The 25,871-nt window shown below is 43.3% G+C and overlaps 1 protein-coding gene across 1 annotated transcript in view; it reads left to right on the top strand.

Annotated features, from left to right (window-relative positions):
• LOC124613474 (RING-type E3 ubiquitin-protein ligase PPIL2) overlaps positions 1 to 25,871 on the top strand; it is a 73,936-nt gene that overhangs the window by 24,495 nt on the left and 23,570 nt on the right. Inside the window, exons 6-7 of the mRNA XM_047142183.1 lie at positions 1,684 to 1,807; positions 2,138 to 2,286. Coding sequence (XP_046998139.1) covers positions 1,684 to 1,807; positions 2,138 to 2,286 — 273 coding nt within the window. The remainder of the gene's footprint in view (positions 1 to 1,683; positions 1,808 to 2,137; positions 2,287 to 25,871) is intronic.

Here is a 25,871-nt window from a genome sequence, read left to right as displayed (position 1 = left end):
TGAATCTTCCTCTGCAAGAAACTGAAGGCTGATATGTTGGATAAGTCTCTTTTCACTTGAAGATACCTATTTATCCACTTAGTAATTTGATAAAAATTTTGTGAAACTTCTATAACTCATAGCTGTACAGGGTCAAACAGAACTCCACCAAAAAACTTTCAGAGCCTGTTGTATTTTGGTATAAAGGACGTACAGTCTCTGTCAACTCATTATGGAATTATTGCATTTTGTTTAGTTTCTTACCCCAATTAGCTTTCTATCTGTATTGCACTGAAAATAGTGCACAGCAGTGCAAATTTTGACAATATGTGCTGTGTATCTTGTTTCCGTTTGCCCGTGTTACATGATGTTGACAACAGTATTGCTCTCTTCAACTTGTTGCCCTCAAGTTTGCATTCAGTACTGCTCGGTTTTGTCTAGGGTTTTGTTTTCTGGCAGTGCTAGTCTATGTTAACAGTGATAGACAGCAGTACTATAGAAGGTTTACTGATGAAGAGTTGGCTGATGTATACCTTGTGTATGGGTTCACAGAATGCAATGGAAGATCAGCACGACACTACATTGAGCTGTTACTGCACCAATGCCCAATCACACATGGTGCTTTTGCTTCTGACTGTTGTTGCATTACTCATATTTTTTGTCTTGTGTGTTTTGGTTATTGTATATCATGTACCTCATCAGTGTTGTGAAGGTACTTTTACAGAAACAAGAATGACTGTGGTAACAAACCAAATAAACCATAATTACATTATTACTCTGCAATGAGCACCTGGAGAAGATGGGTCCATTATACCGAAATACTCAGAAGGTATCCCTGAACAACCTCTGAAAGTTTATCGGTGGAGTTCTCGTTCACTCTGTATATCAATGGGCCTACATTTTTAGAATGTGTTGGAAGAAATTAGAAATTACTCAAACAGTTCATCATAACATTCCAGAGCAACATCACTCACCTACCAGATTTAATGTATGTGGTTTTTTTGTGTTACAGGTTATTTTCTAAGCTTATATTTTGTTATATATAAAAACAAAGATGAGGTGACTTACCGAACAAAAGCGCTGGCAGGTCGATAGACACACAAACAAACACAAACATACACACAAAATTCAAGCTTTCGCAACAAACTGTTGCCTCATCAGGAAAGAGGGAAGGAGAGGGGAAGACGAAAGGAAGTGGGTTTTAAGGGAGAGGGTAAGGAGTCATTCCAATCCCGGGAGCGGAAAGACTTACCTTAGGGGGAAAAAAGGACAGGTATACACTCGCACACACGCACATATCCATCCACACATACAGACACAAGCAGACATATTTGGTCTTTAAATATGTCTGCTTGTGTCTGTATGTGTGGATGGATATGTGCGTGTGTGCGAGTGTATACCTGTCCTTTTTTCCCCCTAAGGTAAGTCTTTCCGCTCCCGGGATTGGAATGACTCCTTACCCTCTCCCTTAAAACCCACTTCCTTTCGTCTTCCCCTCTCCTTCCCTCTTTCCTGATGAGGCAACAGTTTGTTGCGAAAGCTTGAATTTTGTGTGTATGTTTGTGTTTGTTTGTGTGTCTATCGACCTGCCAGCGCTTTTGTTCGGTAAGTCACCTCATCTTTGTTTTTATATATAATTTTTCCCACGTGGAATGTTTCCTTCCATTATATTGATATCACTTATATTTTGTTATATTTTCATAGGCACATTACTCTACTGGTGCAGTGGCTGCAGGCTTTACTTCAACTACTATAGCCCCAACAACAGTACATGAAGCTGCTATTATTGATGAAGATGTAGTACGTTATGAGCGTGTTAAGAAGAAAGGTAAGTGTAATAGAACTGTTCCCCAATGAATAAGGGAAAATTAAATAGAAGAACTAAGCAAATGCTCAGTAACTTCATGTATTTCTAGATCATATAGATGTAATTTGCTTCAGTTCTTGTCTTCAAATATGATAAAGTATGATTCACTGAAATTTAAGTATTGTTTGTATTTAAATGTAAATTGTTCATCTTGTATGGTTGTGGTCCATGCAACTTTTTCATTCAATGGATCATGCCCATACAACCTGGAAGATTTACCAGCGCGTAAGACTTCTGGTTGTGAAATTTTTCTTGTGCATGTAATTCAGCTGAACAAATTTCTTTTTTAAGGTTATGTTCGATTAGTAACAAATCTGGGGCCATTGAACTTGGAACTTCATTGTGATATGGTGCCAAAAGTCTGTGAAAACTTCCTGAAACTGGCCAACCGTGGTTATTACGATGGCACTAAGTTTCATCGATCTATTCGTAATTTCATGGTATGTGCAAACATCTTTTTTCTATTTAATCGTTTATGATCTGACAGGACTTCAAAGTCCCATTTTAGACAAATGAGTGTAAAACATTCTTCGTCATTTGAATTGGCACACAAATGTAACACTCCCCTTATTCTTGCTTTGGTACATTGTTAATGCATTACAGTTCTTTCATGGATGTGTTATCTGTTCTACCAAAGCAATTTGAATTTCAGCGCCCGCAGTCCTCGCTGTATTTGGTTATATGCAGTTGCAGGATGATCATTCAGTTTTTGCTCCGTGCATTTACTGTGAGAATCCAATCTTCATAATTTTTTTTCCCTGTTATTCGGCAAGTAGATTTATGCTAATAATTGACTAGAAGCGGAATATATTATAAATTTGTAAAGATAATTTGGTACTTGTAAGTCCTGTCAAGCCTATAGATATGTGTTTTTGCATGACAGGCTATGAGGAGAAAGTTGAAAGATGAAGAGATACTGGAATTACTACTGGAGGATTTTCCATCTGACATCAGTACACTTGATAAGGAAAGCCATGATTCTGATAAATAATAGGTTTTAGAAAAATTCAAACGCAGCAGCGTACAAGTGCAAAAAAAAAAAAAAATCTTGCCACACTGTCCACCAGTCAACAACAGAATATTTCCATGTGTTCTCGAGAAGCTGAATAAACCCATTTTGAGGACGGTAGTGATTTTGAAAATGACCTGACACTGCGAACAAGAACGCAGCAATATACAAGCACAACAAGAGGGAAATAGCAAAAAGCAAGCTGCTAGTCACAAAGACAATACAGACTCTCCCTCTGCTGAAACTGAAAGAAATGCCAAAATTGTGAATCACAATCTGAAAGTTTCTCGCAAATTTAGGAGACAAAAGTTTGTAACAGATTTTCCAAAATTTATACTCCAAAAGGGAGTGATTGAGCAATACTTTTCCCAAAAGGGTTCTGCAACATATCTTTTTGACTGTTTTGTCAAGCAAAGTGATTGAAAATATTATTTTTAAAAGTAATCTATATATTGTGCAAAAGGGGAAACAGATTCAGCCTATAACTGAAAAAGAGCTTTACGGATTTCTTGGTCTTTAATTCTTCTGCTGTTATCATCATTTGCCACAAAAACTTCATTATTGGTGTTGTGATAGTGATCTGAATGTTCCACTTGTCACGCAAATAATGACAAGAGAGAGACACAAACAACTTCAGTCTGTGATTCACCCGATTGATAAGTAACACACAACTGAAAACAACTACAAACTATAGAAACTCTCTCTAATGTCATCTGACAGAGAACTCAGTAAAATTTTACTATGTCTCTGTCTTCTGATGTATGGGGAAAGAAATACCATCTGCATGTTGGCATCAACCATTATGTGCTTATCCCCTTTCTATACCTAAGAACAACACAGACAAACTGTATAAAGTACATCTGCTAATTACAGCGTTGAACAAAAACTTTCGGAAACTACGGCTTCCATATCAGATTCAGAGTATCAATGAGAGTATTGTTCAATTCAAAGGACGATCTTCCTGAAAACAATACAGTCAGTGAAATGTGGGTACAGGTTTTGGTGTCATGCATATATGTCAGGTTAAATCTATGAATTTGATGTCTACCAGGGTGAAACATCTGATAGCAGCAAAGAAAAATTCGGACTTGGTGGAAATGTGGTGCAGAAACAGACATTCTGCCTTCACTACAATAATTATGTAGTTGTGATGGACAGCTACTTCTCTTCTTTGGATCTTTTTGAATATCTAAAAGGTCATGGTGTATACGCAAGTGGAACAGTGCATCCCAATAGACTTTGCCTACCAAAACTAAAGAATTATCAAGAGCTGCTAAGAGGTGAATTAGAGATTCAAACTTCGGAAGAAGGAATTACATTTTTCAGGTGGAAATACAATAAGAGTGCATATTTTTTACCTAATTTTCATGGAACTGAAACAGCCAACATAAAACGGAAACAAAAAGATGGTACAAAAGTTGATATGACAGCCCCAGTTATGGTTAGAGATTATAATTCACATATGGATGGAATTGATAAAGCAGATATGCTTCAATCCATTTATGACAGACCGTAAAGCTAAAAAATGGTGGCACCACCTGTGTTTTGCTGCCATCGATATAACACTTGTGAATTCATAAATTATATAGTCAGATTTCAATGGACGAATAGCTTTCCTTCAATTCGGGTGTATGGTAACTCAGGGATTTCTGACAAAATGTAAAACAGTTTTGAAGAAAAGAGGAAGACCAAAGCAAGAAACGTCTCCCAGCTCTTTACTCCGTAAAAGAAGGCAGAAATCAAATAATGGAAAATCCAGGATGGAATGTAATAATATTATGAGAAGGAAAGTTGCCACTCACCATATGGAGGAGATGCTGAGTCACAGATAGGCAAAACAAAAAGATTTTCACACTTAAAGCTTTCGGCCATTAAGGTCTTTGTCAACAACACACACACACACACACACACACACACACACACACACACACACACACACACACACATACAAATGCAACTCACACACAAGACTGCAGTCTCAAGCAACTGAAACCACACTGTGAGCAGTGGCACCAGTGCATGATGAGAGTGGCGACTGGCTGGGAGGAAAGGAGGAGGCTGGAGTGGGGAGGCGGAGGGATAGTACGGTGGGGATGGTGGACAGTGGAAATGCTGCAGGCTGGGTGGCGGGCAGGGGAGAGGTGGGGAGGAGGGGGGGGGGGGGGGAGTAGTGGAAAAGGAGAGAAATAGAGAGAAATTAAAAAAAAAGACTGGTTGCTGGAATGGGAGCAGGGAAGGGGCTAGATGGGTGAGGGCAGCGACTAAGGAAGGTTGAGGCCAGGAGGGTCACAGGAACATAGGATGTATTGCAGGGAAAATTCCCACCTGTGCCATTCAGAAAAGCTGGTGTTGGTGGGAAGGATCCATATGGCACAGGCTGTGAAGCAGTCATTGAAATGAAGGATATCATTTTTGGCAGCGTGTTCAGCAACAAGGTTATCCACTTGTTTCTTGGCCACAGTTTGTCGGTGGCCATTCATGCAGACAGACAGCTTGTTGGTTGTCACGCCTATAGAATGCAGCACAGTGGTTGCAGCTTAGCTAGTAGACCACATGACTGGTTCACAGATAGCCCTGCCTTTGATGGGATATATGATGCTAGTGACCGGACTGGAGTAGGTAGGTGGTGGTGGGAGGATGTGTGGGACAGGTCTTGCATCTAGGTCTATTACAGGGGTATGAACCATTTCTCTCCTTTTCCGCTACTTCCCTCTCCCTCTCCCCACGTCTCCCCTGCCTGCCGCCCAACCTCCACCACTTCACTGTCCGCCATCGCCACCATACTGTCCCTCTCCCTCCCTGTCCCAGCCTCCTCCTTCCCCACACCCAGTTGCCACTGCACTGGTGCTGCTGCTTGCAGTGTGGTTTCAGTTGCCTGGAACTGCAGTCATGTGTGTGAGTTGCTTTTGCATTTGTGTGTGTTGTGTGTGTGTGTGTGTGTGTGTGTGTGTGTGTGTGTGTGTGTGTGTGTGTGCGCGCACGTTTGCGTGTGTGCGTGCGCGCGTGCTTTCATGGGTGTGCATGCACGCATACTCGCACGCACACTTGCGTGCGTATGTGTGTGTCTTGTTGACAAAGGCCATTGGCTGGAAGCTTTAAGTGTGAAAATCTTTTTGTTGTGCCTATCTGCAACTCAGCATCTCCGCTATATGGAAAGAAGAAAGAAAGGTTTCTCACCTTCAAATGAAATTCGAACCCAAAATCTCAGAGCTCATTGGCCAAATTTTGTTGCAAGTCGTGGTAGTTGTGAAAACTGTGCTGTTCATAATGTAGAATCAGGCCTCCTTCTGAATGTTCTCATTGTAGAGTATTTTTGTGTGTCAGTGAAAGAAAAAACGATTTCTATGAGTATCACTTTTTATGAAGTAATGTTTGTTACTGTCTGTACAGTTTTTTTGAAAAAAATTAATAAAATTTGCATAATATTATTCGGTCTGGTTTTTCTTTATACTAAACCCAGTGGTGGATTTACATATAGACCCACTAGGCATGGGCCTAGGGGCGGCACCTTAAGGGGGGCAATGGTGTGCCTAGGGGCATAAAATTTTTAAATCTGCCACTGACTAAACTTATTTCCTAACAACTAGGATACCACAGAAAAATTTCGAAATGTCAAAGTCAAAAAAGAAAAAGTTCAGGCCATAAAGAAGGAAGTCAGATGTCCGTGGTAATAGAAAATGTCACTACACAACTGTATATTCTTGAGTCCACAGAAGAAATTTTAATCTCATACAGCATATATTTAATCTCGTATTTAATTCTGACCTATTTTGTCAAAGTATCACATAACCTGGAAACAAACTGAAAACCTGTGCTGCAGGGTAAGACACTCATTTTCTTTAATACATTTACTTAGTCAGTGTTGTAGTTCCTTATGAACAAGTTTATATTGATGGCAACAGTGTGGGGAAAAAATATGCAAGGATATCATTTTAGAATACCAAGGGCTATTTGTAGAAACTTCACTGACTAGAAGTTAATTTTGAATTTAATTCAGAAAATAATCCCAGCCCATGAATTTGCTATGTTGTGCAGTACTAAACTTAGATTGCATGAACAAGGTTTTAAATTAGCATATAGTATCTGTAAAATCAATAAATAGAAACTATATAATCTATCAATTTCTGAACAATGTATTTTCTACGGTATTGGCTGTCCAGATAATTATGAGAACATAAATGTTTTAAAACAGTACCACCTGAATATTCCAAATGCTGTTTCCCTACCATTCTGGGCCATTAAGGCTCTCGCACACAGAATGCTGCTCACCGTCATGGCCCAGAATGGTAGGGAAACAGCATTTGGAATATTCAGGTGGTACTGTTTTAAAACATTTATGTTCTCATAATTATCTGGACAGCCAATACCGTAGAAAATACATTGTTCAGAAATTGATAGATTCTGTCCAGACATCAGGTGGTGTGGCTGATTTGACCTCGTACACATACTGTTGCAAACTATGTGATTGTGATATGTTTTTAGCTGTTTGCTGAGCATGATTCAACGTACTTATTGCAATTTGTTGGCAATGGATTTAGGTAACTATGTGTGTGGACTAAAGTTTCAACAGTTCACGTATTTTAGAACTGTTGTTATTCAATCCTAAAGAAACCATTGATGATGATGGAGGCAGAGGTATACATCTGCATTTTCTGCTTATTGTTACAGATTTCATTGCTGATAGACTTACAGTACCTACTATGTTGGTTGAACACAGACACAGCTGTCACACATGCAGTGTGGGTGTTCAGTAGCTATATTCTTATCCTCCTGTGAACACTGCCATGTGTAGAATTTAATAAAAATATACAGTTACTACTTTTTGGTCATAGAGAGCATTTTTGTAAGAGATTCCCAATCATTATTGGTTACTGTTGAACTCAACATGCTTACTGTTTACTGAAGAAGTTCAAATTTTGCTTTCATATGCTCCCATTAAGTGTCTGTGAAATGCTTCTAAACCTTTTCACATTGATTATGAAACATCTCCAAAAATTTGTATGGAGCACTCATTACTTGCAATGCCGATAATTTTATTAATTTACCTTACATATCAAACAAATCAGCAGTATGGGAGTGCATACTCACTTTATTTACTTACAATTTTTTGTGTGTATGGAGATTTCTTTATTATTTACTTCTTGTCAATTTGAACTTTGTTACATTATTGATTCAAGTTCACTGTGATCCAAATTCATTTTTTATTGTAATCTGCTTTATGTAATTGGCACTTTGTCTACTAACCAGGCATTTGTACAATGTGCACAGGGATATGATGTGTTGCTTAGATGACGCTTTTAATCGTTAAAATGTCACTCCGTTACTTCTATAAATCTATACTATCCCTTTGCAAAACATTTCCTCAAGTTTTATGTTCTAAGAATTTTAAATGTTCCATTTCTTTAATATTTGTTGATGATGTGGTAGTTAGTTGAATTGTATATCAGAAAATTAATATTTTGAATAATAGTGGTAATCCAGGTGAGGCTAATGTAAGATACGTACATTGGATCTGAAGCTTTTGGAACATGTTCAATTTCCAGTGGTTGACAAACAGATGTGAAAGTCCTAAATAATGGAAAGAATACACACACACACACACACACACACACACACACACACACACACACACTTTCACAAGTACACTGAGCCAACAGTGCAACTCAACTGCCATATTTCAGTTATACAACAACATATTGAAGATGATGGTGAAAGTAGACAGAATAAGTACATTTTACTGTTTTCTTACAACAGAATTTAATTGTGATGTATAGGTGGCAGCTTTTGCTTAATTTTGCATTCAAATATTTTATGTGCTAATTCCGTTTTAAGCCCCCAGGGGCTCAGCATTCATTTGCTGAGTACGGGCTTGGCGACCCCGGGGTCCTGAGCTGGGGACTGGTCGGCGCCGCCAGTCTCCTGTCACCGTAACCCCCGGACATGCTTCAGCGACCACCGTATAGCGCGGCGGTGGAATGTTGTGTGCTGCGGGGAATGGTAATCTTGGCTTGACCGCCTGGATTGCGAGGAAGGCCGACCTCTATAAAAACCCCTCAATCTTCCGGTGTGCTCCGCACCTATGAGATGCATGGCTGTTGAGGTGGAACAGTCGCAAGCGGGCAACCTCTGGGGCACCTGCCGCACCCCAGTTGTATAAGGCTTACTCAGGCACGCGGGGCTCTGTCTGAGCGGACCTTTAGTTCCCTAACTGCTCGTGGGACCGCAATGGACCCTTCGACCTCTACATTTCCCCCTACCAGTGGCTTGGGTGGGCCACTGGTAGGAAAACACACCCCATCGAAGAAGCGACTTCGTGCTGCGAGTCCTCCAGCACCTAGTGTTGATCGAGATTTGTCAGACTGTCGTAACAGAGCACATGTTGATAATCAGAATGTGTTTTTGATTATTAAATGGAAGGAGGGTAGCTTTGAGAGGGTTTCTCCCTTTTACATCCACAAGGGTCTTGAGGGAATTGCAGGAACACTTAAATCTGTGAAGCGACTGCGCAATGGGACACTGTTAGTTGAGACATCTAGTTCCCGTCAGGTCGCTTCTCTACGGAAAGCAACCTGTCTCGGTGAGTACGCTATCGAGACCGAGCTCCGCTCCACTCCACTCTGAATTACAGTAAGGGTGTTGTGACATGTAGGGACTTGGTGGATATCCCCATAGACGAGCAAAAATCTGAATGGGCTGATGAAGGTATTGTTGACGTGCAGCATATTATGAAACGAGTCGATGGGGACCTAGTCAAATCAGACTCGTTTATTCTCACGTTCAGTTGCCCACGACTCCCAGAGCATGTTAAAGCGGGGTTCTTACGTTTGCCAGTAAGGCCATATTTCCCCAACCCAATGCGCTGCCTTAAATGTTAACGCTTTGGGCGTACTACGTTGGGGTGCAATGGGATAGCCACTTGTGGTAAATGTGGTCAGCCTGCCCATGAAGGAGCTGATTGTTCATCGCCTGTGAAGTGCGTGAATTGCTCTGGGAATCACCCTGTCTGGAGCCGGGTCTGCCCCATCTATCTCGACGAACGGAAGATACAGGAGATTAAAACATCTAAGCGCATCCCCTATGGTGAGGCCAAGAAGCTCTTTAAGGCCATGCAACCTCCTGTGTTTACTACATCTTTCGCTTCCGCTCTGAAAAAACCAGTACAAATGGCCACTGTTGCTACGCAAACGGAGGTTGCTAGTGTTAGCACTAATACCTGTGTTTGCCAGTGCACTTGTGCTGCTGCGGTTGTTTTGCAACCTGCGGCTCTCCCCGCAACGTCGGACAAGGCTTTGGTTGCTGACATTGGGGTACTTCATCCCTCTCCCCATATGGGGCCTTCTGCCCAGGCGAGTAATGCTCCACCTGTTGACAAGGCTCTGCATTCTAAGCCCCCCAAGACAAAGACGCCGAAGCTGAAGGTTTTGCCACCTGCGGAGACTAGTCAGGGTCGGTCCTATGACGAGGCCATCGTACTGTCTGACGTCTCCCATGGGTCGTCATCGGAGCTGATGGACATTGACGTCGACCGGGGGCGATCTTCTCGCCCCAGGAATAAATCTCCGGCCAGTACGGGCTCTCCTCCAAAGCACAGAGGCAGGGTGAGAGTTCAGCCCCCCTGATCACTGGCTCCCATATTACAGTGGAACCTGAATGGGTTCAGGACATATGTGGCCGAATTACAGCTCCTTGTACGAGAGTGCCCTTTGTGCTTATGTCTCCAAGAGACACATTTTCGGGCCACTGATGCTCCTTCTTTACGGGGCTATACCGTCTATCGGAAAGATGATCTGACGGGGGAAAGGGCAAAGGGTGGTGTTGCGGTTTTTGTCCGTGACATGCACCCCTCATCTGAGCTCCCTCTCGTTACAGACTTGCAAGCAGTTGCAGTTGACCTTCTTGTGGGTCGGAGGCTCACAGTCTGTTCACTTTACTTATCACCTCAGGATGCGATAGACTCTGAGGCTCTCGCAGACCTTGTTAGCCAACTCCCCCGCTCATTTCTTCTTCTGGGGGACTTCAATTCTCATAATGTCTTATGGGGCTCTTCGACTACTTGCTCCAGGGGTCGCATTCTGGAAAGCCTCATGATGTCTGAAGAACTGTGCATCCTCAACTCTGGTGCTCCCACTCATTTCTGTACTGCTTCTGGGTCGTCATCAGCTATTGGCCTTTCCTTTTGCTCTCCAGCACTCGCGGATTCTGCTTTGTGGGAGGTTGCTGCTGACCTCCATTCTAGTGACCACTTCCCTCTTTGGATTCGCCTCCTGGATGAGGCTATGGCATTACCAGTGTCGCCCTGGTGGCACCTCTGCCGAGCTGACTGGACACTTTTCAGCCAACTGGCTGTTTTGGAACACCGTGCCAGTGTCCACGAATGGGTAGACCATGTTACAGCCGTGATCTCCCATGCTGCTGATTTGTCAATCCCACGGTCATCCGGTCATCCCAAGAGGCGTCCTGTCCCTTGGTGGACCACTGAGTGCCGCTCAGCTATCCAAGCCCGCCGTGTAGCTCTGCGCCACTTCAAGTGCAGTCCCTCAGCTGACAATCTTGCGGCCTTTCGGGTGGCAAGGGCCAAAGTGCGGTGCGTGATTAAAGAGAGCAAACGACGGTCATGGCATTCGTTCTTGAACTCCATCTCCCGCTCCACTCATTCTACGAAAGTATGGGAAGCCATCAGGAGGATTTCCGGGAAATGCAGCCAATTACCTGTCACGGCATTGTTGCATCAGGGAAGTCTTCTCACGGCACTGAGAGACATTGCCCAGACACTGGCCATGCATTTTGCGGCATGTACCGCCACTATTAACTGTGATCCAGATTTCTGCCGCTACCGCACTGGTATCGAGAGGGCTCACTTGGACTTCCAGTCTCCAAATTCTGAGCCCTACAACTGCCCCTTCACAATGTGGGAACTGGATTCGGCGCTGTCTGTGGCTCATGATACTGCGCCTGGTCATGATCAAATCCGGTACAGCATGCTGCAGCACTTGTTACTGCCTGCCAAGGAAGTTCTCCTGAATTGTTTTAATATGATATGGTTATCCGGCACGTACCCTGACTCGTGGCGGGAGGTGATTTTGATTCCCCTCCTCAAACCGGGGAAGGACCGGATGCGTTCCAGTAGTTATTGGAGTATTGCTTTGACGAGCTGTGTCGGGAAGACGTTGGAACGCATGGTCAACCGTCACCTGGTTTGGCTGCTCGAGACCAGGCAGCTCCTTAGCCCTTCTCAGTGTGGCTTTCGGAGATGTCGTTCAACTATAGACAACTTGACCCTGCTTGAGGCGGCCATCCAACAGGCCTTCCTGCGTAACCAGCATTGTCTAGGTGTATTCTCTGACATTCATAAGGCGTATGACACTACTTGGCGCCGCCATATCCTCAATCAACTCCATGAGTGGGGCTTTCGTGGCCGTCTCCCCATCTTCATTCGGTCCTTTCTTTCCCACCGCCTCTTTCGATATAGGGTTGGTAATGTGCTATCTGATTTGTATGTGCAGGAGAATGGTGTTCCTCAGGGAAGCGTTTTAAGTGTCACCCTCTTTGCCGTCGCCATTAACAGTATCACGTCCACTATCCGGAGTCCTGCCCAATGCTCCTTGTTTGTGGACGATTTTGCTGTTTTCTGTTCTTCCTCCAGTCTTGTCACTGCTAGTCGGCAGTTGCAGCTTACGATACAGCGATTAGAGGCATGGACTGCGAAGACGGGTTTTACCTTTTCTGCAGACAAATGTGTGTGTGTTCATTTTAATCATTCTCGACGTCTTTTTACGTCCCCTGAATTGCGTCTGAGGGACACCATTCTTCATTTTAGCGACACTATGCGGTTCCTGGGCCTCACTTTTGATTCCAAACTGTCGTGGTTGCCTCACCTTAAAGACCTCAAGGTGCGGGCCCTGAAGGCACTGAATATTTTGAAGTGTCTGAGCCATCGGTCCTGGGGAGCAGATCGGGCGCGTCTGCTGCAGTTTTATAGGGCTTTCGTCCAAACGTGTCTTGGCTATGGTTGCACCGTGTATGGGTCAGCAAGGCCTTCGTATCTGAAGATACTTGACACAGTACACCATGAGGGTATCAGGCTGGCCACTGGTGCCTTCCGTACCAGTCCCATCTCCAGCCTGTGTGCTGAGGCAGGGGAACCGCCGCTCGCCATCCAGCGGAAACTCCTCATGGTGCGACGGGTGTGTCAATTCCTTGCCTGTCCTACCTCCCCTGCGTACCCTACCGTTGCCCGACCGCCTATGGGACGTCTCTTTTCCAGTCGTCCCAGGGCAACGAGACCATTCGGGATTCGTGCCAAGCATCTGCTTGAGTCCCTTAGTGTGGAGCGTGTGGCCCCCCAACGACAAGGTTTTACTCGCCTGCCTCCCTGGTTGCTCCAGAGGCCCAGCGTCCTTTTAGACTTGTCGGAGTACTGGAGGAGCTGCACTCCTGCGTTTGTTTTTACCTCCTTATTTTATGATACACTCCTGGAAATGGAAAAAAGAACACATTGACACCGGTGCGTCAGACCCACCATACTTGCTCCTGACACTGCGAGAGGGCTGTACAAGCAATGATCACACACACGGCACAGCGGACACACCAGGAACCGCGGTGTTGGCCGTCGAATGGCGCTAGCTGCGCAGCATTTGTGCACCGCCGCCGTCAGTATCAGCCAGTTTGCCGTGGCATACGGAGCTCCATCGCAGTCTTTAACACTGGTAGCATGCCGCGACAGCGTGGACGTGAACCGTATGTGCAGTTGACGGACTTTGAGCGAGGGCGTATAGTGGGCATGCGGGAGGCCGGGTGGACGTACCGCCGAATTGCTCAACACGTGGGGCGTGAGGTCTCCACAGTACATCGATGTTGTCGCCAGTGGTCGGCGGAAGGTGCACGTGCCCGTCGACCTGGGACCGGACCGCAGCGACGCACGGATGCACTCGAAGACCGTAGGATCCTACGCAGTGCCGTAGGGGACCGCACCGCCACTTCCCAGCAAATTAGGGACACTGTTGCTCCTGGGGTATCGGCGAGGACCATTCGCAACCGTCTCCATGAAGCTGGGCTACGGTCCCGCACACCGTTAGGCCGTCTTCCGCTCACGCCCCAACATCGTGCAGCCCGCCTCCAGTGGTGTCGCGACAGGCGTGAATGGAGGGACGAATGGAGACGTGTCGTCTTCAGCGATGAGAGTCGCTTCTGCCTTGGTGCCAATGATGGTCGTATGCGTGTTTGGCGCCGTGCAGGTGAGCGCCACAATCAGGACTGCATACGACCGAGGCACACAGGGCCAACACCCGGCATCATGGTGTGGGGAGCGATCTCCTACACTGGCCGTACACCACTGGTGATCGTCGAGGGGACACTGAATAGTGCACGGTACATCCAAACCGTCATCAAACCCATCGTTCTACCATTCCTAGACCGGCAAGGGAACTTGCTGTTCCAACAGGACAATGCACGTCTGCATGTATCCCGTGCCACCCAACGTGCTCTAGAAGGTGTAAGTCAACTACCCTGGCCAGCAAGATCTCCGGATCTGTCCCCCATTGAGCATGTTTGGGACTGGATGAAGCGTCGTCTCACGCGGTCTGCACGTCCAGCACGAACACTGGTCCAACTGAGGCGCCAGGTGGAAATGGCATGGCAAGCCGTTCCACAGGACTACATCCAGCATCTCTACGATCGTCTCCATGGGAGAATAGCAGCCTGCATTGCTGCGAAAGGTGGATATACACTGTACTAGTGCCGACATTGTGCATGCTCTGTTGCCTGTGTCTATGTGCCTGTGGTTCTGTCAGTGTGATCATGTGATGTATCTGACCCCAGGAATGTGTCAATAAAGTTTCCCCTTCCTGGGACAATGAATTCACGGTGTTCTTATTTCAATTTCCAGGAGTGTATTTTAAACCAGCATCCCGACCATGTACCAGTATTTACGGATGGCTCTAAACAGGGGGACTCTGTTGGTTGTGCTGTTGTTTTCCCTGATCGACTCGTCAAGTTACGGATTCCTGCGGCGTTTACCATCTTTGATGCCGAATTGTTTGCGATCTTGCGGGCATTGGAGCAGATGAGATGTGTTCCCAGTCGTAAGTTCCTCATCTGTTCTGACTCCCTGAGTGCCCTTCAGACCATGCAACACTTGTACCCGGCGGATACGGTCGTCCAGAACATCCATGATGCCCTACTCTACCTGCAGCGGCAGGGGAAGGAGGTTTCCTTCTGCTGGGTGCCGGGGCACGTGGGCATTAGGGGAAACGAACTGGCGGATGTGGCTGCCAAAGATGCATGTTCCCTCCCTCACGTTGTTGACTGTGCCGTCCCCCTCCATGCTGTTACCTCCCTCCTATGTTTTCGCGTTATGCGTCAGTGGGAAGAGGAGTGGCTGGCAGTCGGTGAAAATAAGCTGCGTCTGGTCAAGGCCACCACGCGGCCATGGCGTACGTCCTACCAGTCATACCAGTCATGCAGGCGGGATGAGGTTCTCCTCACTTGCCTCCGCATCGGGCACAGTCCCTTCACACATGGTTTTTTACTCCGGCAGGAGGATCCCCCAATCTGCAGTGCTTGTGGCGTCCAGATTACTGTCCGCCACATTTTACTTGACTGTCTTTTATTCTCTGACCAGAGGGCGGTGGTTTCTTTGCCACCGGATTTGCCCTCTATTTTGCAAGACGACGCAACGTCTGTGGTTAAGGTTTTACGATTTTGTGTCCTGTCCAATTTGTTGCCACGGATTTTAGGGAGAGGGTTTTAATGTGCTGCTGGATGACTGGCTCACCCAGATTTTAGGTAAGAGGTCCGCCAGTCACGAATACCTCCTTGTTTCCCTTCGGTTTCTGTCCTCCCTTCCTTGTGTTTCCTTTCCTTTTTTAGTGCACTCCTTCTCCTCTTGCTTTGCCTCTGTATGTGAGGATTTGGCACTGCATCAGGTCTGTGTCTTTTAGCTGTTCCCCTTGTTCGCTGTTCGTCTTAGTCCCTTCACTGCATGTGTTCCTGTTTTTATGCGTTTGGGCGCTGATGACCCCGCTGTTTAGCGCCCGTAAACCTCAAACACACACACACACACACACACACACACACACACACAATTCCGTTTTAAATTGCTTTGTAACCGTAAGCCTAAGAATCTAGTTTCTGTACTGTTACCAAGTAGTTCACCATTCTTCTTCTTCTTCTTCTTCTTCTTCTTCTTCTACTCCTCCTCCTCCTCCTCCTCCTCCATCTTATTCATCCTTAGTTTTTGTCCCATATACAGGTGAGGTCTGCTGCATTGGCTCTCTGTCACCTTTTTATCTTATCTTGTACCTGATCAGGATACAGCTTGTGATCTTGGTGCAGCATGTCAAGCAATTGCTGCCTAAGTCATCCTACTGGCCATTTACCATTTACTCTCAAACTAACTCCAGTCTTTGCCACTGTTATTGCATCTGTTCTAAGAACATGCGTGAACCATCATCTCTCATCTTGTCTACTATTGGTGTTATCCCATATAACTTATGAACTTCCTCATTTGTGACATGATCAAGCAGTGTTAATCCCAGTGTCTACATGAGAATCTTTTTCTGTGACGGCAAGACATTGTTCTGCTTCTTTTGTTGAAGGCCAGCAATCTGCACCATACAGCGAAACTTAACATATTACAGATCAGAATACTTTCAACTCGAGCCTTTCTGGAACCTTCCAGTCACAGAGTACACCAGTCATAGAATGTCATTTGAATCACACTCTGCTGTGTTCGTACACAGAGATTTCCAGCAGCAGAAATTGTTGAGCCTATGCAGTCAAAAGCCCTTGTTGTTGGAAGGTCAATCTGTGTTATTTATATCTGTGGTGAAATACTGCATTTTCTTTATGTTAAGTCTCAGGCCTACTTCAGCGAGGTGGTTGTCCCAACCTTGGGCTTGACACTACAGATCAGTCTTATCCTTAGAGCCCAATAGCACATCATCAGCATACAGTAATGTGCAAGGTGGATGTAGTTTTCTGTAGATCTCTTGTGACTGTAGGCATGCCTATGGTGAAGAGGAGAGGTGAGAGAGCAGGTCCCTCATGTACTCCTGCAGAAACAGGATGAGTTGGAAGTTGGATGTGCATTTGGACAACTACTGAGCACTGTTCTGTAGCAAATGTGTCACTTGGAATGATTTTTGCATCCACATCACTGTTCAGGAACGGAAGCTATTTGGTTTCATTTTGTTATCACTGTAGTAAGTAAAGCTGGGACATTTACTTCTTGAAGTAGGCATTTGTGATAGCAGATCGTGCGTCATTTCAGTATTCTTTCCTCATCTTCATTCATGTGACCAGCACCATTTTTACTATGGCATTGATATCCATCCCTGTTTGAACCAACATGACCACCAAGATCACCAGAGACAATAAGAATATCATCAGATGGCACTTTCAAAATCCTTTCATCGAGCGTCATACTGAAGTCACATTTTGTCCTCTGTGCAGCCTTTTTGCCGAGCACAACATGAGAGGATAGCAACAGAGTTACAAAATCTTGTGCTAACAATGATCTAAGCTTCGTTAACTGTGTTTGGGCTGCAATTATAAATAAGTTTATATTTGTCACTAATCTCCTGTGATTTTGCGTCACCCCACCTGGTCTCCTGCCATTTGCAAATGTCACTTCCTGCACCTAGTACATTGTCTTAGATGGCAAGTGTTCATCAGAGACAAGGGTATCATCGGGAGTGCTCCAGGGAAATCTGATAGGAGTGCTGTGTTCTCTATATACGTAAATGAACTATGGGCAGTATGAGCTGCACTATGCGGCTGTTTGTTCGTGATTCTGTGGTATATGGGAAGCTGTCATTGTTCAGTAGCTGCAGAAAGATACAAGATGACTTAGACAAAATTTCTAGTTGGTGTGTTGAACGGTAGTCAGCTCTAAATGTAGGAAAATATTAAGTTAATGCAGATGAGTAGGAAAAACAGTCCCATAATGTTCGGATACAGCATTGGTATTGTGCTACTTAACACAGTCAGGTCAGTTAAGTATCTAAGTGTAACACTGCAAAATAATGTAAAGTTAGGAAATGAAATGAGCGTGTAAGGATTGTAATGGGAAATGTGATTTGTTGGCTTGGATTTATTGAGAGAGTCTTCGGGAAGTGTGATTAATGTGCAAAGGAGACCACATATAGAACACCATTGTGACCCATTTTTGATTATTGCTCGACTGTTTGGATCCCGACTAGGTTGTGTTAAAGGAAGACATCATAGCAATTCAGAGACATGGTGCTAGATGTGTTGCTGTTAGGCTCAGTCAACATGCAAGTATTGTGGAGATACTTCAGGAACTCAAATGGGAATCCCTGGAGGGAAGGTGACAGTCTCTTTGGGGAATTCTGTTGAGAAAATTAGGGAACTGGCATTTAAAGCTGATTGCAGAATGAAACCAGTGTACATTTGGCATAACAGCCATGAGCTTAAGATAATTGACATTGGGGCTTGCACGGAGGTATATATACAGTCATTTCTGTAGTTCTACTTAAATGTGAGACTGTTCTTGCGTATACTACTTTTTCAAACATTTTGGAAAAAGATGTCAATAAGGCAACTGGACAATAATTATTTAAGTTCTTATTTGTCACCATTCTTATGGAGATAGTTAACAATTGTATATTTTAATCTGTCTGTAAAAGTACCCCATGTCAGTGATGCATTACACATATCACTAAGAACGTTACTTATTAAGTTCGAACAACTTTTCAGAATTCTGTTTGAAATTCCATCAACATTATATCATAATTGGTTTTTTAGAATTTTTATAATTCTTTATAATTCTATTAATTTTGGTGAAGAACCTTGGTGCTAATTGTGGAAAGAAATTTTTAATATATTCACTTGATTCTTCAACTGAACCATTTAATCTCAGTTTGCTGCTACGAGGGGGAGTTGGAAAATAAGTTTCCCCTGTCGACTGTGTGTAGAGTTGTGTGATATGGGCGAAAGACGACACGGCAGGTGAACGTGCACATGCAAGACACCGATACAGCATTGGGTAGAGGTCGATCGCGATCAAGCAGATGGTGCTGTCGCAGTGCCTGTGCAAAGCGCAGGCCAGCCATTCAGTCTTTTCCCGGAGCTATGGAGAAAAGGTGCGTTTTGGAGTCATGGTCAAAAGCGGAAGTGAGAGCTGTTATCTGCTATGAATGGGCACGTGAAGTATCAGCCACAGAAATTCATAACCGCCTTGTTGAGGTGTATGGGTCAGGTGTGATCTTGAGGGGGCAAATGGTGCGGAGACGGTGCCAGCAATTCAGTGACGGACGTCAGCAAGTGCAGGACATAAAGAGACCTGGACGGACGCGCACAGCCACTACAGATGCAAATGTCAGGAAGTTGGATGACATGATTAAAGCGAACCAGCGTATCACCATCGATGGAGTAGCAGCAGAACTTGGAATCGGCCATTAGTGAGCTCACAGGATTATCCATGACATTCTTTAATATAGGAAGGTGTCAGCACAATGGGTGGCCTGCCAACTGACCCCGACACACATGGAACAACGCATGGCGTTCAGCCTGGAACAGCTCGTGCATTACCATGAATCTGGCAATGACCTGTTTTGGATTGTGACAGGGGATGAAATGTGGGTCCACTATTACAGGCCCGAATCGAAGGCCGCATCCATGGAGTGGAAACATCCATCACCACCTGTCCGATAGAAGATCAAGAGCACTCCGTCTGCAGGTAAAGTGCTACTCACTGTTTTCTGGGACGCCACAGGAGTTTTGCTGCTGGACTTTCTGGAGGATGCAACCATCAATGCTGCGCGGTACTGTGCCACTCTATCAAAATTGAAAGAGATGATTCAGAAAAAGTGGCCTGGCCTTCTCAGATCTGGCGTTCTGCTGTTGGATGACAGTGCGAGACCACACACGGTGACGGCAACGCAAAACCATATTGCAACTCTTGGTTTGGAATGTCTACACCACCTGCCTTACAGTCCGTATCTCGCACCAAGTGACTTCCATCTGTTTCCTGCTTTGAAGAAGACTCTCGGTGGAAGGTGCTTTGGCAGCAATGCTGATGTCAAACAAGCCATTCAGTACTTCTTCCGTATGCAACACCCTGATTTTTTCCTGGAAGGCTTTTTGAAGCTTATAAAGCAGTATGACAAATTTCTCAGTGTACTTGGAAATTATGTAGAAAAATAAAGATATGTCTTATCTTAAATGTCTCATTCTCTTTTTTTTTCCTTTCACACACAATTCTGACCACAATCGACAGGGGAAATTTATTTTCCAACTCCCTCACATCTATTCAGCTTCTGATTTATCAGTCACACCATTGTCACTTAGTTTGTTATGGTGTCTTGTACGTGGACTAGTTGTCCTGCCTCGTGTTTGACAATGTCCCATATAGATTTATTATATGGATTATTAACCTTTTGACTGCTACAGATGTGCTCTCTACATTCCGTGCTGAGAGCGACTTTGTTGTTGCTATACTGCTTACCTAATGCTTCTACCTGTGCTGAGAGATGGCATTCCAGCTGCTGTGAGCTACTTATGATCCAATTTTGAGAAAACTATTCAGCAAAAAAATTTGATTTTTGTACATATCACAGCCCGATATCTTCGCTCAATAAAAGACTGAATTTCTTTTTGAAATTTGTTATAGTTAATGTGCTGTGTCAAATTAAGTAAAGCCATTGCACAAAATTTTAAAGAGTTTGCATAGGTAAAAATGCATTACATAAACGTTATTTATTATTGATTTTAGCTCATACATTGCTGTGTGCAAAATGTAGATAAGATATCAAAATTTTATATAAAATTGAGAGCAGAATGATACATCATTTCGTTCCTGAGTTACTGGTTTTTATATCCGATGGACGGTCACATGCAATGCACCCATTTCCATCTCTGTGCATCAGGAATTATGTGGTCGTAACCATCGTCATATTTCATAAATGTTTCAAGATACCGAAATGATGCTTTTTGCATAGCATGCAAAGAGGTATATAAGTTGTAAGATATATTCAAAACTTTTTTATTTGCCAAGATATGCAAGTAACGCATCTGCAGCTGTGAGAGGGTGTACAGAACAGGACACATAAACACATCAATAGTGCTCGAGGAAAACCGAGGGGCTGCATTTAACCATGCCCTCAGCAGGGAGCAGTGGAGCATGACGAGTTAACTCATCTACAGCATTCAAAGGATTAATTTCTGTCAAGACATACTTACTTCTTGACATTCTAATGACTTTCCTTAAAATCTTACAGTATTTTTTGTAGTATACAAGTAATGCCACCTTTATATAAATTTCTGTCTTCCTCATATGCGAGATTTTAGTACCCTTAGTTATCCATGGCTTACTTGTTTGTTTGTTTGTTTTTAAGGAATTTCTGGATAACTTTTTAGAAAAGTAACTCTCAAGTATGACACAAATTTTTCATGGAATAAACTGAAGTTCACATTAGCATCTCCTTCTATACATATCCCATACCACCTGTTTTAGCTCACTCTTAAAACATTGGATCCAGTTCTCATTAATAATCCTCGCTGCTTTGTATGAACCTGACTCAGGGCTCTAAGATGCTATATTGTTGTTCTTCATTAATTGTGCATCATATTCAGTTCATGAACAATTACGTACACATTATTTGTTTCAGCCTGAGAACTGTATATAAAAATGTTAGCAGTCAGTGTCTTACTGTCTTGCTGTATACAAGTGGAACAGTTGACTACTGAAATTAGATTGAAAGACCCAAATAATTATTTGTTTATTTTTCCTCGCCATATCTTTTAGGAAGTCTGCATTGCAATCTCGACAAACTATTAACTATTTCTTCTTGTCTGACAGGTAGCTGAATAATGCATCTAGATTTCTTATAAATAGCTAAAAGTCTCCTAGAGGAGATCTGTAGACTATTACGATCAAGGGACTGATGACCCCATAGTTTGGTCCATTTATACCCCCAAACCAACCATCCAGCTGTTACAATTACCAAAGAAATATTTTGCAGTAACATCTCACAACCACATGCTTCTAGGTTCTGATCGACATAAAAACTGTTTGTTTCAATATTTTTGACTTTTGTCCAACTTATCCATACATTGCAACTCCATTCTTCATGTTAACTGTAAGTGGAAATGATGCTAGTGTCTATAATCCCTGATATTTAACTTCTCCATCTCTGTGGTTACGCGGTGTTCATCCTATTCAGGTGCATTCAGTGATTTTTGTATCCACATCTTACAATTGCAGCAATGGACACAGCACATGTATCAGACTTTTAGTCGAAAGCAGTCTACTCAGCTCTTTGTTTACATGACTGAAAACTATGTTAACCCAAGGTTGGTCATGGCACTGTAAAACCTACACAGACCCCTGTTTCCTCCAGGTTACCTTCAATGCTTAAGACAACATTTTTCAATCACCGTGTCGTGACACATTGGTGTATCGCGAATACATAGCAGGTGCGTCCTGAGATTTTTAAAGTCTTTTAATCCTCCATAGATAAAATATCCAAATCATAAAAAAATTATTAACAAATTGTTTCTTGGAGTAGCCCAGTCTGCAAGAAATCGTCCATTATTATATGTGATTATATGCATTTGAACATGTATCATATCATAATAATTACATATTTTATGCATTCAACCGTAAAATGAACACTCCCTTATTCCAAGTCTTTTCCAAAAAAGTCATTTGATCCTTTGCTGCTGCGGCTCCTGTTATCTTTGACTAATTGTGAGCATTGTCAGCTGTGTCAGTAAAATGTCAGTGCTTCTCAAAATGGATTTCTGTAAATTCTGGATTATTCCTCTTTCAGTTCGCTGTGTATATAAGAGGGCTGACATTAACTGCCAGTCATTTTATTTTTTGGTAATTAGTCATCATGTGTCATCCGTTTCAGTGCTCAGTACAACTTTATACTAGTTTCAGTAGTTTTTGGATATTTGCTAGTAGCTAGTGCACTCTTTTATTGTGGGCAGATCTGTAATAAGGGAAAAGTAAGTCTTAGAGGTCAACAGCTCTTCTACATCTGAGGATAATGGAGATGAATATACTAATATTCAAAAGAAAACAAAAATTGTGCCATCGTTGTTGTCTACTAATGAGAAAAATGTAAAACAAGGATCAAGCTAGGTTCAACATAAGAGCCACTATAAAGGAGAATATATAAATTTCAGATTTACGTGGACAGATGAGGAGGGCAGGCCTGTACTGAAATGTTTGGTGTGCGGCAAAATCTTGTCTAATGGGCCCAAGTTACATAACAAAGTGGAAAGGCATTTGGAATGAAACCATCACAGCATCTCTCAAAAACCACAAGAGTATTTTCAACATATGTGTACTTCCATCCACGTATCTCCTGTCATGATGGAAAAATGAATAAAGCTCTCAGATAAAGCCTTTCTGGTATAATTCGAAATTTCTGAAATATGTAAAATAAGGGAAAGGCAACCAGTCACCTGTAGTGGAGCAGTGCATGGGGCACAGTAAAACATGACAGAAAACTGCTGTTTTCTGTTACGTTTTACTGTGCTCCATATGTGGACCTAAGTAGGTGAGTGGGGTTGCCTTTACCTTATTTTACATATTGTTCCATTCAGAAATTTCCATTATTGTGATAACATTTCTGAAATGATCGCTAACAAACAGAAAACCCATAACATCAGTGAAGAGGTTATTTTACTAGCATGTGCACACATGTTCAGAAAAAAAACAGAACACCTTGAACAACTAGAGGTAGGACATTCATATTCAAAGGACATGTACATTAATATGTTCTTCAGAAATGATTAGCATTTGAGTCACCTCGGTTCTGTGTGTCCTGTTGCCTAGTAGACAGAGGGTCTGCCATTGGCCCTGATAACATGTTCCATGCTTGATGGTATTGATGTGTAGAAGGCATGAATGGTGTCCTTTGCTATGCCCATCCATGCTGCATTCACCTGGTTGTAAAGTTCATCTGTGTTGATTGGCGTTGGGTCACAGCATTGCACTTGTCATTTGATCATACCCTACATATTTTCAGTTGGTGACAAGCCCGGTGATCTGGCAGACCAGGGCAAAAAACTGACATCCTGTGACATCAAGAAGGCAAGTACTCATGCAGCAACATGTGGTTGTGCATTGTCTTGCTAAAAAGTGGCATCTGGGGTGTTGTGCAAAAAGAGTATGGCTATGGGCTGCAGGATGTCATTCATGTAGATCACACTGGCCACAATCCCTGGACAGGAACCAATTGTGATTTGTGGTTGCACCCAATAGCACGCCACACCATAAGGCCTGAGTTAGTGCTGTATGTCTTGTGTGAAGACAGTCACTATGATGCCGCTCTCTCTGTCTGCAGCAAACTAACCAAAATGCGGCCATCATTTTCAAACAAACAGAACATGGATTCATCCAAAAACACTATCTGATCCCATTCCTGTCACCAGTGATGTCGTTCCACACACCCTTGCCATCTAGCATGTTCCTGCACATTCATCAGAAGTAGGTGGAAAAGTGGAAAACGTGCACGTAACCCATGCCGTAATAAATGGTGACCGACTGTCATCTCTGGTAGTGTACAATATGTTACACTGTTGTGCCAGAGCTGAGGAGGACGCGCATCTGTCCTGGAATGCCATTTGGATAAGGTGTCGAACTTTTCGGGGATGGTTTGTGTGTTTCGACATGGCCCATCTCGTCTTGTTCTACAGCCTTCCATGAACTATTCTACACACACCCTTTGCACTGATGAAACACTTTGTCCTACACAAGCAGCTATTTCTCGGATGGATGCATCGCACTGTCTCACGCCAATAATGCGCCATCTTGAAACACTGATTTGATGGTATGTTTCACACATACATCTGCAAGGCATCCTGCATGTCTGCTCAATTTGGTTTATAGTAACAACGAGAGCTGCAGGTGTGTTTTACTGGTAGGTGGTGTTGCACTGCAATGTCAGTGTTGACCTTGAACCCACGGGCCGACATGGTTCAAATGCTAATCATTTCTGCAGATCATACTAATGTGCATGTCCTGCGAATATGAACATCCTACCCGTAATTGTTTGATGTGTTCTGTTTCTTTCTGAGAATGAGTGTAAATAAATTGGTGTTGCTATGTTTTTTTGGGGGGGGAGGGGGGTGGGGGGGGGGCAGTTGATCAGATTTCAAAACTACCTCCATCTTATGATACAGTTAATCATCAGCACATCATGGCCCTGTCGCTTTATTTTCAAAGTAACATTATAAAAATCTTAACAAACACGCAATTTGCTCTCCAGTTAGATGAAAGCACCGGTATTTCTGGGAAAGCTCAGTTATCATCTGTGAGATTTAGAATCAGAAATTATTGAGCAATACCTGTCTTGTCAAGAACTGAAAACAGTCACCACTAAAGTTGATTTGCTGCAGTTTAGTGTTTATTTCAAGATAACAGACAAATGGCATTGCTGTATGTACTGATGGTGCTGCTACCACAACAGGAAATATAAAAAGGTTTCTAACTTTTCTGTGGAATAAAAACCAATCAGCAGTAACTACTCATTGCTTTTTACATAGAGAGGCTTTGACGATGAGAACTGTGGACGCAAATTTTTCAGTTAATGTCATTCAAATGCTGTTGTTAGTTGTTTTCTCTCTCTCTCTCTCTCTCTCTCTCTCTCTCTCTCTCTCTCTATCTATCTATCTATCTCTCAGTGCTCAACTATGTAGAAACTAATCCTGTAAAATCATGAGTATTTGAGAAACTGTGCAAAGAAATGGGTGCAGATCATAAAGTGGTGTTATTCCACAGCAAGGTCCGTTGGCTTTCCAAAGGAAAAATACTTACCATAATTCTAGAGCAAAGACTAATTACTTGAATTTTTTGAATCTGACAACAATAAGTTTGATTATTGTGAATGTCATAATAATCCTGTTTGGTGTGGTGAGCTGGTGTACCTCTCCCAATATTTTCAACACACTGAATGCTTTGAATTCAAATACACAGACACGGTGTGAATCAGTGATGTCATCAAGTGATAAAATCAGCGCATTTTCGAAAAAATTTGTGTT

This window comes from Schistocerca americana, chromosome 1 (genome assembly GCF_021461395.2).
Source record: "Schistocerca americana isolate TAMUIC-IGC-003095 chromosome 1, iqSchAmer2.1, whole genome shotgun sequence".
NCBI classification, from domain to species: domain Eukaryota; kingdom Metazoa; phylum Arthropoda; class Insecta; order Orthoptera; family Acrididae; genus Schistocerca; species Schistocerca americana.
This window is presented reverse-complemented; position numbering and strand designations above follow the sequence as displayed.